Source organism: Hemiscyllium ocellatum, chromosome 10, assembly GCF_020745735.1.
Source record: "Hemiscyllium ocellatum isolate sHemOce1 chromosome 10, sHemOce1.pat.X.cur, whole genome shotgun sequence".
NCBI classification, from domain to species: Eukaryota; Metazoa; Chordata; class Chondrichthyes; order Orectolobiformes; family Hemiscylliidae; genus Hemiscyllium; species Hemiscyllium ocellatum.
The window spans coordinates 29,890,742-29,903,729 of NC_083410.1; the positions used below are offsets into that span (position 1 = coordinate 29,890,742).

The 12,988-nt window shown below is 39.9% G+C and overlaps 1 protein-coding gene across 1 annotated transcript in view; it reads right to left on the bottom strand.

Moving 5' to 3' along the window:
- msh2 (mutS homolog 2 (E. coli)) overlaps window positions 1-12,988 on the bottom strand; it is an 89,592-nt gene that overhangs the window by 48,500 nt on the left and 28,104 nt on the right. The window contains exons 7-10 of the mRNA XM_060831369.1: window positions 7,898-8,097; window positions 7,285-7,394; window positions 5,962-6,085; window positions 4,110-4,260 (exon numbers count right to left, since the gene is read on the bottom strand). Of these exons, the coding sequence (XP_060687352.1) occupies window positions 4,110-4,260; window positions 5,962-6,085; window positions 7,285-7,394; window positions 7,898-8,097 (585 nt within the window). The remainder of the gene's footprint in view (window positions 1-4,109; window positions 4,261-5,961; window positions 6,086-7,284; window positions 7,395-7,897; window positions 8,098-12,988) is intronic.

Here is a 12,988-nt window from a genome sequence, read left to right on the forward strand (position 1 = left end):
GTTTGCTCTCATTGCAAAGTCCTTGCAATACTGCAACTACAGTTGAAGCACAAAGAAGTTTCAAGTTTAAAAAATTCTTCAAAAGGAATTTCAACTTCCATGTACAATTCACCTGATTTAATTCCATAAAAAATAAAAAATATTAAGAAATTAATATTTAAGATTATCTAATGAACTTATGCATAATGAATTCAGCATAAAGGAAAATGGCTGCAGTTGTTGGGAGGTGTAGGAAGATTTACAAAGACGTTGCCAGGACTGGAGAGTTTGAATTACAGGCAAGGCTGAAGAGGCTTTTTACCCCTAAAACATTGGAGTCTGGGGGGGGTGACCTTATAGAGGTTTATAAAACCATGAGGGCCTGGATAGGGTGAGTAGTCAAGATCTTTTTGCTCAGGTAGAGGGAGTCCAAAACCAGAGGGCATAGATTTAAGGTGAGAGGGGAAAGATTTTAAAAAGGGCCTGAGGGATAACTTGTTCACACAGACAGTGGTGCACATATGGAACAACCTGCCAGAGAAAATGGTGGGAGGTAGGTACAATTACAATATTTAAAAGGCATCTGAATGGGCATATGAATAGAATGGGTTTAGAGCAATATAGGCCAATTGCTGGCAAATGGGACTAGGTCAGATTGGGATGTCTGTTCGGTATGGATGAGTTGGACCAAAGGGTCTGTTTCTGAGCTGTATGATTCTATGACTCTTTCAGCTCCAAGACATCACTACATGAGTTCCTCAGGGTGGTATCCTAAGCACAACGATCTTTAAGTGCTTCATCAATAACCTCACCATCATACGACCAGAAGTGGGAATCTTCACTGATGTGTGCAGATTGTTCAGCATCATGCCTCCTCAGTTACTGATGCAGTCCAAGGAAAATGCAGCAAGACCTCAACAACATCCATTTTGGGCTAACAAGTGGCCAGTAGTATTCACACTACACACAAGTGCCAGGCAATGACCATTACAAGAGAATCTAACCATCGCCCTCATGATATTCAATGACACATCTGTTGACGAAGCCCCCCCAATATACTAGGATTAGCCACTCACCAAAAATCAAAGTGGACTAGTCATTTAAATACTGTGGCCACAACAGCAGGTCAGAGGCTAGGAATACTGCAGCGAATGGCTTACCTCCTGTTTCCCCAAAGTTTGCCTTGATCATCCACAATGCACAAGTCAAGATTGTGATGCAACAATCCCAACTTGCCTGAATGAGCACAGCTCCAAAAACACTCAGGAAGTTTGACAACATTCAGCTGCTTGATTGGCAGCATATCCACAACTAGTGCCTCCCTCCACCCAACACATAGGAGCAGTAGAGTGCACCATCTACAAGCTGCAGTGTAACAACTCCACTTACTAAGGATCTTTATATCAGCACTTTTCAAACTCACCACCACTACCATCTAGAAGGACAAGGGCAACAGATATATGGGATTACCAGCACTTCCAAGATGCTGGTCCATCAGCAAAACTACATTCCCGATGTCTGATGTGGTACTATGCCGATTTCAATTCAATGTCAATAATCCTAAAACAAAAATGAAAGAGAATTTCTGGATTTACATCAAGTATAACTGACTGGAAAGACAGTGGTTACATCCATTTCTTGGTGTTATGCATAGATCATCAGCTAGTGGGAAGGATACAGAGGAACAAATCTGCAAGGAAATGAGAGAGAGGCGCAAACATCATAGCACAATGATGATGAGGGATTTTAATTACCTGTATAATCAACTGGGAAAGTATAGATGTAAGAGGCAAGGTACCAGTGTTCTGGACAGTTTTCCATGTAGTATGTGCCTGGTACAACAAGACCTGGTTCTTAGGAGTGAGTTGGGTTAAGTAGATCAAGTGACAGTGAGCTAAACATTTAGGGGTCAGTGATTATTGGCTCACTAGGTTTGAAATGATGGTAGAAAATAACATTGGTCAATCTAGGGTAGAATATTACACTAGGTGGAGGGTTGGTCACAATATGGCAAGACTGGAACCAAACTATCACTGAACAATGGGCTACTTTCAAAGAAGTGGTGATTTGAATGCAGTTAAGGAAAATACCCTCATTAATTAGGACAATACAACTCAGTTTCCGAGGTGATAACGAATATAGAAATTGAGTTAAAGAAGAAAGTGTGCTTACAACACAGATAGTAAATGCAGTTGAGGACTTTGCTGAATTCAGAAGGTTTGTAAGATGTGAAAAAGCAAATACAAGAAGGAAAGAGGGATTGCGAAGAAATACTGACAGCTAACATAAAAGGAAATTTTAAAGTCTTCTATAAGTACATCAATAATGAAGAATTCCAATAGGCATAGGACAACTTAGGGACCAAAAACAAGATTTATACTTGGAAATAAAAGAATTCGTTGAGGCACTAAATTAAAACTTTGTATCTGTCTTTACATACCATGCTATGGTGACAGAAGAGCAAAGTCAGTCACAAGAAGGGTTTAAAACTGATAAGGTGGTGTCATTGGATAAGCCTTTGGAACTTAAAGCTGATCAAGAAACAAAACAGGTGAGATGCATCCAAGGATAGCGAAGGAAGCGAGTGGAAATTGCAGAAGCACTGGCAATTATCTTTCAATCTTCTCTAGATTCAAGGGTGATGCCATATGATCAGAAGATCACAAACATACAGCTTTGTTGATAAAAGGTTGGAAAAAAATCAGCATAGCAATCATAAGCCAGTCAGTTTAACTTTACTAGTGGGGAAATTTCTGGAAACAATTATTTAGAATAGAATTAATAGACACATGGAAAAATGCAGGTTGATTCGGAACAATCAGCATGGACTTATAAAATCATGTCTGACTACTTCATAAAAATTCAGCAAATCAGTAACAGAGTTATGAGTTGAAGGTTATTGACATGAACTTAGTAAAAAAAAAATGGTATGTGATACAGTGCCAACAGATTTTAGAAAAAAGTATAGAGATTGACCAAAAGGGACAGTAGCACCATGGATACAAAATTGGCCCAAGGATAGGAAACAAAGTATTGGTTAATGGGTATATTTTTGGTTGGAATGTTTGTAGTAGTTCAGGTGCATCACTAGTTGGAGTCTTTTCCTGATAATATATAAACGATCAGGATCCTGGGATGTAGAAGACAATTTTAAAATTTTGCTGATGGCAGAAAACTTGGGAGAATTATAAATTAAGAGTAGGTCAGTACAGAACTTCAAAAGACATTGACATATTGACAGAGTGGACGTGTAGGTAGCAAATGAAGTTTAATGGGGGGGATGTGAGATGGGGGTGAGAAAGTAAAAGGCAATGCATTTTAGTATAAAGAACCTGAAGACAGTATAAAATTATGGGTATTGCTTTAAAGGGCAGATAGGTGCACAGGGACCTGGGTGTAAACTTAAAAAGTATTGTTTGCTTCATAAATCGGGCACAAAGAAAAGGAAGAGGAAGATTATGATAAATTTATTTAGGACACCAGTTAAATCTCAGCTGAAGTATTGCACAGTTTTGGGTGCCACAATATAGAAAAGACACGAATGCATTGGAGTGACTGCAGAAGAGGTTTAGCAAATGGTTCCTGGAGAATTCAGAAAGGAGAAATCTAAGACATGTGATAGAAGTCGTCAAAATCTGAGGGGTCTGGACAGGTCAGCTCTGAAGAAGAGTTATCTAGACTCGAAATATTAGCTTGTTTTCACTCTCTGTCCAAGCATGAACCACAGTGATCACCACCATTTTTTGTTCGCAGAGGTCTGGACAGAATGGAAATGGAGACACTATTCCTACTCAAACTGATCAAGAACAAGAGGACACTCAGTGCTAAAGAGTTCTGCAAAAACGTAGTGAAAAAAAGCTTTTTGTTTAATACACAGCAGCAAGTTGTTTGGAACCAGATGGAGCCAGATTCAACTGAAGCATTCGAGAAGGCATTGGACTATTATTTAAATAGAAGTGCAGATTTTAAGGGAAAAGGAAGGAGGTTGGGACCAAATTAAAATGCTCAGAGTGCCAGTGCTGACATTATGGTCTAATGGCCTCTTTCTGCACTAACAGTTCTGTGACCCTGTGCACCATCCAAGCTACTGACTATGGCCACAGAATGGTGTTTGAAAAAAACATTTTAACCTGTTAGTGAATCGGACTCCGTTCTTCTGGATATCTATGGTGTTAAATTTCTTATTGTTACGAAGAGCCTTTTCCTCCTTGCAAGTGACACGGAAATAATAACCCAATTGAGCGTTCGACTCCAGTTTCACAGTCTTGCCAGCTTCAAGACCTGCATATAAATCAAGTAGACAATTTGGGGAAAAAAAATTTCACAGATACTTAATTACAAAATATTCAATCTTTTTATCTTCCTACACCTATTTGCTCCCACAAACATTTTTCCTCAACAATGCACACTTATTAACTTTCACTCACATTACTAATAAATTTTCAAAATAATTGCACATGGGAAGTGGATGCTGCTTGCAAGGCCAGCATTTACCACACACCCTTAATTTCCCAGTGGGCAATTAAGAATTAACACATTGCCATCTAATCTCATCAAGCAGAGTCAGTCAGCATGGTATGAAACGGAAATCATGTCTGAATAATTTATTAGAAATTTTAAAGCAAGTCTCAAGAGTGGATAGAGGGGAACCAGATATGTTGTCTTTAGAGTTCCAGATGGAGTTCAAGGAGGCACCTCATTAAAGGTTAAGCCATAAAATAAGAGCCCATGATTTTGGAGGTAATACATTGCTGTGGATAGAGAATTGGCTATTATGCAAAAAACTGAATGAGGGGCTCTTTTTCAGATGAGCAACGTGAAACTGATAGGCATTCCAGAGGAATCAGTACTCAGACCACAAGTGTTAAAAGATATGTTAATGACTTGGAGGAAGGAAGTGAATGTACTGTAGTCAAACTTGCAGACAAAAGTAAGTGGAAAGGCAAATTGCGGGGGAAATACAGTTTAGAGAGAGATGTTAAGTTAATGGAAAATCGGCAAATGGAATATAATGTGAGAAAATGTGAAATTGTTCATTTTGGAAGGGAGAACAAAAACAGCAGTGTCATCTAAATGGAGAAAAATGGCAACAAAGAGACTTGGGATACTTGTGGATGGAACAGAGCTAAGTAGAACACAGATGCAACAGGTATTTCAGATGTGTTGGAGTATACAAGTAGGAGCTCTTAATTCAACTGTGCAAGATGAAGGTGAGACCACATCTGGAGTACTGAGAGCAGTTTTAATTGTTTTAGTGAAGGGAAGATTTCATTTCACTGGACACAGTTGAGACACTATTCACTAGGATAATCCTTGGCATGGATGGAATGTTTTAAGAGCAAAGTTAAGAGATTGGGGCCCTAGTCACTGGAGCTTAAAAGAATGCAATTTCTTTGAAACATGCAGAGGTTTGCATGGGAGAATCCATGAGCAGAGGGTGTTGTCTCAGCATATAAGGGCACCAATTTAAGATTAAGATGAGGAGGAATTTCTTTTATCAAATGGTTGAATGTCCTTCGAACTCCTTGCTCTGGAACCATATTTAAGCCTGGGTTTCTTGATCAGTCAGGGAATTAAGAGTTACAGGGAATATGCAGAAAGGAGACATGAGGAATGTCAAATCAGTCATGTGCGTGTTGAGTGGTGGAACAGGCTTGAGGGGCTGAACAGGCTACTCCCATCCCTATTTCTTATTGTCTATGTATCTGGAGTCACATGCAGGGCAGCCCAAGTAAGGCTGACAGATTTCCTTCCCTAAAGGACATTAGTGAATCAGATGCTTTTTTCTGACAAACAAAAGTTGTTTTACAGTCCTGTTTCTGGATGCTTTAATCCCAGATTTTTATTTTTATTCAAATTCCACCATCTGCCATAGCAGGATTCAAAATCTAGATCTCCGAAACCTTACATGGGTCTCTGAATTAATAGTCTGGTAATAATCACCATCTAATAGTACAGGTTTATCTCAAATCTATTTCATACCTAGCTCCCTTGCAGCTTGGTTGAGTGTTGACTGCATATCTTTCTCCAAATTATCCATCTTCTCTCTGAGTTCAGTTAGATTTGGGTCAAACGATGGCTTCACTAGGAACTCATGGTTTTCCACCTGTCAAATCAAGGCATTGCTTTAAGGCTGAGATAGCTACATCAACTCTCTATTTTTTGCAAAAAGAAAATCACACACAACTCATGGAAGTTCAAACATGGCCTTTCCTTTTTATTCTAAATGGACATGGAAAGGAAATCAAAAATTGAACAGAGATGGACTGAAGTCATTATTTGTAAAGCAAGGAAAGGGATGTATACATTACATAAAGCCTTCTATAACCTGAAAGCGCCCAGAGTGCTTAATCGTCAACAAAGTTCTTCTGTTGGGAATCAGAAACACATTGACAAATCATTTGATAGCGATTTAGTTTTCTGTATTTTACTGAATCCATCATTAAACAGTCACTTCTCTGCCAGTAAAGGCAGCACCAACCATAAACGTCATAGTGTGATTTTACGAAAGGCGAATTTTAGACTCTTTGGCATGTATTTTTCTCCAGCAACATTTGTTTTCTGAGCCATGCCCCCATTGAAAGTCCTTTTGCATCTGAAAAACAACTACTCAGCTCTCAACATAACTGTGTCTTGGCCCATAAAAGACAGAGAAAGAATATTTCCCTTATACTACAACACCAGCATTGCAAATGCTGAAATCATCATCAACCCTGCTCAAAAAAGTCCCATGGATGCGCATTCTACAACAGAGCCCAATAGTCTACAATGTTCTTTTCTGTCCAAAAATCTCTTTTGTTTTTAACACAACCCTGGGAATGACCCTCAGATTCTGGGTTAACTCAAAGTAATTGCTAGTCAAATACCAAGTGCAACTTGAGCCCCTTATGATGCACTACATACAGCTTCTCTGCTGGTCCAGGAATACAGCCATCGACACTATAACCAAATAAATTGGATTACTATGAATATCCTAAGTTTGTGTTATCACCAGATATAGTGTAAAACTAAAAATCAAGCTCTTCTCACTAATTGATTATTTCTAAGGAATATATATAGTCTCTCAAAATTTCATCCGTTAGGACTTCCAAGAAATTAAATTGGTTGCGAAGTAGACTGACTAATCTGCAAAATGAAATCGAATTACTTATTCATTTGTCAGCAGTAACTAGAACCAGAAATTATCAAGAGGTGATAAATCTAAACTTCTCCCTTTCTTTAGCTAATTTTCTCACTCTCGGTTGCCAAACCCAATTCAAATTTGAAAGAATCTCATATGTTAACTGTCTCTATATAATCACTTACTTGATTCAGGTCTAATGTCGTCTCAATCAATTCCTGAAACTTCCCAAAATCGGAGATAAGGTCAGTCAATGGGGAGATAAACACATCTTTCAACAACATCTTGTGTACGCCTGTGAAAATAATTAGCGTTCATCACATTAGACAAGCTTAGTCTATCTCACTTGCAGGTCTGAAGTCAAGATTGTCTCTTAAATTTCCCTAGATGACCTTCTAACCACACCCCTGCTTGCATCAACATGCCTACAATGACAGGCGACTAATGAGTGTGCTGGGCGATTTAACTCAGCCAACCGTCCTCACCACAAGTGAAGTGTTTTGGCTGCTTCTCACCCCATCTCAATTTTGGAGCTGATGGGATGAGTTCAGGTATGACAAGGCATCCTGCTCAGGCAATGACTGGGAAGGCAGAAGAGCCTGCCGCAGGAGCTCCTAATACACATCCAGTTGTCCTCTAATGAGGCTTCGTTATCGACAGCATTTGAAATTAAAGATGCAAGTTTACACTTCACTTTGCTGCAAATCACAATAAAAATGTTTCATAGATGTCAAAAAAAATCCAACATTTTTCAGAAAAATGTGTTAAATGTGAGGGAACTTTGATGTTATTTCTTACCTTCATATCTATCCAACACCTGCACCATATTTGGGAGATGAATGACAGCCTGATAAATCCGATAGCAGTCCTGCAGAGTTGCTGCCTGACGCTGGAACTTCTTCGCCAGACGGTTAAGGTCGGGAAAGCGTCGAAGCAAATCCTCCTGTAAGTTCTGCCGTAACTCAGTGTCATCCACAAAAGCTTCCACCAGGTTCAATCTTTGCAAGGCAAAAAGAATTCTTTAAATGTTTATTTTTAACAAAACTCTAAATTGCTGAACAACATTGTGGTCTCAATTAAAAGCTCAAAACGAAGGGAAAAATAGGACGCAAAGCTGTAGAATGTAGCACAAATGAGTCTCACCAAAGAGAGATGACAGGCAGAACCACCACCTAAGTCTGTTCAATTCCTTAATTAAATTTCTTTTGTGCAGAAAATCACAAAGGCCAGATTTCAAATCTGGAAGGGCAGGCAGGATTGGGAAAAGAAAGATTTTTTTTGGCTCATATCATGTAGTTACCTTGCTTCAATTTACTGTATTTGATTTTACGTATTTGATTTTTTTTAACCACTTTGCATAACTATAAGTGACAACTATAATTTAAATATTAGAAAACAATTCTAATACTCGAGCAGGTTACATTCACTGGTCAGAATTCTTCTGTCCTACTGTCTTCAAATGTGCAGATATATCAGTCCTGAACAATACTCTGCCATCCTGTGGCCATGTTAGCATTTTACAGGCAAAGCTATTAAGACATCTCACAGAAATATATATTTTCCCTCTTCCCTCCCATTTAAAAAGGTAATTATCTTTTAACTGTACCTTGTCCTTTACAACGATGATCCTACAATCTGAACACTGGTCTCATTTTCCTAATTTGAGCATTCAGAGATCTAATCAGAGAATGAAGACATGTACACAATGCACTTAGAGTCAGAGAGTTATAGAGATGTACAGCACGGAAACAGACCCTTCGGTCCAACCTGTCGATGCTGACCAGATATCCCAACCCAATCTAGTCGCACCTGCCAGCACCCAACCCATATCCCTCCAAACCCTTCCTATTCATATACCCATCCAAATGCCTCTTAAATGTTGCAATTGTACCAGCTTCCACCACTTCCTCTGGCAGCTCATTCCATTCACGTACCACCCTCTGTGAAAACGTTGCTCCTTAGGTCTCTTTTATATCTTTCCCCTCCCACCCTAAACTTATGCCCTCTACTTCTGGATTCCTCGACCCCAGGCAAAAGACTTGTCTATTTATCCTATCCATGCCCCGCGTCTATAAGGTCACCTCTCAGCATCCGACACTCCAGGGAAAACAGCCCCAGCCTCTCCCTATAGCTCAAATCCTCCAACCCTGGCAACATCCTTGTATATCTTTTCTGAACCCTTTCAAGTTTCACAACATCTTTTTGATAGGAAGGAAACCAGAATTGCACGCAATATTCCAACAGTGGCCTAACTAATGTCCTGTACAGCCGCAACATCACCTCCCAACTCCTGTACTCTATACTCTGACCAATAAAGCAAAGCATACCAAACACCTTCTTCACTATCCTATCTACTTGTGACTCCACTTTCAAGGAGCTATGAACCTGCACTCCAAGGTCTCTTTGTTCAGCAACACTCCCTCGGGCCTTACCATTAAGTGTATAAGTCCTGCTAAGATTTGCTTTCCTAAAATGTAGCACATCGCATTTATCCGAATTAAACTCCATCTGCCAATTCTCAGCCCATTGGCCAATCTGGTACAATCTTGTTGCAATCTGAGGTAACCCTCTTCGCTGCCCACTACACCTCCAATTTTGGTGTCATCTACAAACTTACTAACTGTACATCTTATGCTCGCATCCAAATCATTTATGTAAATGACAAAAAGTAGAGGACCCAGCACCAATCCTTGTGGCACTCCAATGGTCACAGGCCTCTAGTCTGAAAAACCCTCCACCACCACCCTCTATCTTCTACCTTTGAGCCAGTTCTGTATCCAAATGGCTAGTTCTCCCTGTATTCCATGAGATCTAACCTTACTAATCCGTCTCCCATGGGGAACCTTTTTGAAAGCCTTACTGAAGTCCATGTAGATCACATCTACTGCTCTTCCCTCATCAATCTTCTTTGTTACCTCTTCAAAAAACTCAATCAAGTTTGTGAGACATGATTTCCCACACAGAAAGCCATGTTGACTATTCCGAATCAGTCCTTGCCTTTCCAAATACATGTACATCCTGTCCCTCAGGATTCTCTCCAACAACTTTCCCACCACCGAGGTCAGCCTCACTGGTCTGTAGTTCCCTGGCTTGTCTTTACCACCCTTCTTAAACAGTGGCACCTCGTTTGCCAAACTCCAGTCTTCCGGTACCTCACCTGTGATTATCGATGATACAAATGTCTCAGCAAGAGGTCCAGCAATCACTTCTCTAGCTTCCCACAGAGTTCTTGGGTACACCTGATCAGGTCCTGGGGATTTATCCACGTCTATATGCTTCAAGACATCCAGCACTTCCTCCTCTGTAATCTGGGCATTTTGCATGATGTCACCATCTATTTCCCTACAGTCTATATCTTTCATGTCCTTTTCCACAGTAAATACTGATGCAAAATATTCATTTAGTATCCCCCCATTTTCTGTGGCTCCACACAAAGGCCGCCTTGCTGAATTTTGAGGGGCCCTATTCTCTACCTAGTTATCCTTTTGTCCTTAATAGATTTGTAAAAACCCTTTGGATTCTCCTTAATTCTGTTTGCTAAAGCTACGTCCCTGTTTTACACACACACACACCCACCGACACACATACACACAAACGCGCACGCACCCACACATGCACCCCCTCACAGACTTAAGACACTCTGCATTCACTACACAAACACACACACTTTCTCACACTCACAACCCCGAACCCAGACAGACACACAGACAAAGATCCACATGCACACATATATTTTGTGGAGTAAGTTTGTACTTGCAGAGTTACATTGTACTGCATGCATTCATGCAGAACTCTGAGCTCAAAAACTGCATGAATTTATGTAGAACTCCATTACCTCACTTCTTAGATTAGAATCAATCTAAACATCATGGCATAGACAGAGAACACAGCGGGCCAACACCTTCAACATATTGTCTAGCTATCATTATCGTTAACAGTTAATCCGAGAATGCAACTTATTTTTAAAAAAAGGTTTTGTGATTTACACATGAAAGAAGCGAAACTATTACTGTATTCTTACAGATGAAAGGCTTAACAGACAATCTATTTTTCAATGTATAATTTCAGTTACATCACACTGTAAATTTTTGCTATAAATTCTGTGTTAGGATCGAGCCCTCCACAATCACCTGATGAAGCAGCATCGCTCCGAAAGCTAGTGTGCGTCCAATTAAACCTGTTGGACTATAACCTGGTGTTGTGCGATTTTTAACTTTATACCCGACATATGCTTCCTTCTTTTTCTTAACCAAACTCTCAATTTCTTTAGTCATCTAGCATTCCCTATACCTACTAGCCTTCCCCTTCACCATGACAGGAATATACTTTCTCTGGATTCTTGCTATCTCATTTCTGAAGGCTTCCTCCCCCACTGACACCTCAGTCACTTGCACTGCCTTATTTCCCAAGAGTAGGTCAAGTTTTGCACCTTCTCTAGTAGGGACAAACACATACTGAATCAAAAAATTGTCTTGTACGCACTTAAATTCCTCTCCATCTAAACCTTTAACACTATGGCAGTCCCAGTCGATGTTTGCAAAGTTAAAATCCCCTATCATAACTACCCTATTATTCTTACAGATAGCTGAGATCTCCTTACAAGTTTGTTTCTCAATTTCCCTCTGTCTATTGGGGGAGGGGTCTATAATACAATCCCAATAAGGTGATTATCCCTTTCTTATTTCTCAGTTTCACCCAAATAACTTCCCTCGATGTATTTCTCTTTCATTTAACTCCCATTTAGAAATCACATTTTTCTGTCATTCTTGCATACAAACATTTTTTTTCCCATTCAGGAATGACTGTCAATGGCTGGGCCAGCATTCATTATCAATACCTAATTACCCTTGAGGTGGAGGTAGTGAGATGCTTTTTTGAACCACTGCAGTCCATTTGGTTTAGGTACAGCCATGGTGAGTTGTTAGGAAAGCAGTCCCCTTTCGTCCAGGGACAGTGATATATCTTCAAGTCAGGATGGGGAGTGACCAGAAGACCATAAGAAGAAAACACAAGTAGGTTCTTTCCTGCATTTTCCCCATAATCCTTGATTCCCCTCCTGATCAAGAATCTATTTATCTCAGCCTTAAAGATACACAAGGGCGCTGCTCCACAGCTTTCTGTGGCAGGGAGTTCTAAAACCTTACCACCCTCTGACAGAAGAAATTTCTCCGCATTTCAGTCTTAAATTGTCACCCCTTTATTCTGAGACCTTGCCCGCTGGTCCTAGACTCTCCCATGAGGGGAAATATCTTTAAAATATTTTACCCGTCAAGCCTTTTAAGAATCCTATATGTTTCAATTAGATCTCATTCTTCTAAACTCAAGTGAGTACAGCCCAACCTATTTAGCCTTTACGCATTCCATGAACTGACTCCAATGAAATGATCATTCCTTAAATAGAAAGACCAGAACTGCTCTCAGTACATCAGATGTAGTCTTACCAACACTTTGTGAAGTTGCACTAAGACTTCCCCACTCTTATTCCATTAGCTTTCCTAATTACCCCTTGCAACTGTCTGCTAGCTTTGTGTTTTATGCACAATTACACCTAAAATATCTCTCAGTAAACTGTTTGCATCCCTCTTACAACTTCCACCTATAATTGTGCCAGCTGTCAAATTATCTACAGTACACTTGTTTCCTTCCTTCAAATCATTAACATACATCGTAAACCATGTGGTACCAACACTGCCCCTGTGGAACCCCTCTAGTTACAAATTGCCAACCTAAAAAAGAACCCTTAACCCCCCCCCAGCTGTTTTTTCCAGCCCATGATGCAACCACATACAATTGGTATCAGGGTTTCTTGCAACTGGACTGTATGAGAAACCAAATTTTAAAATGGGATTGCAAAAAACTTCAGGCTATTAAATCCCTTTGCTTCCTACT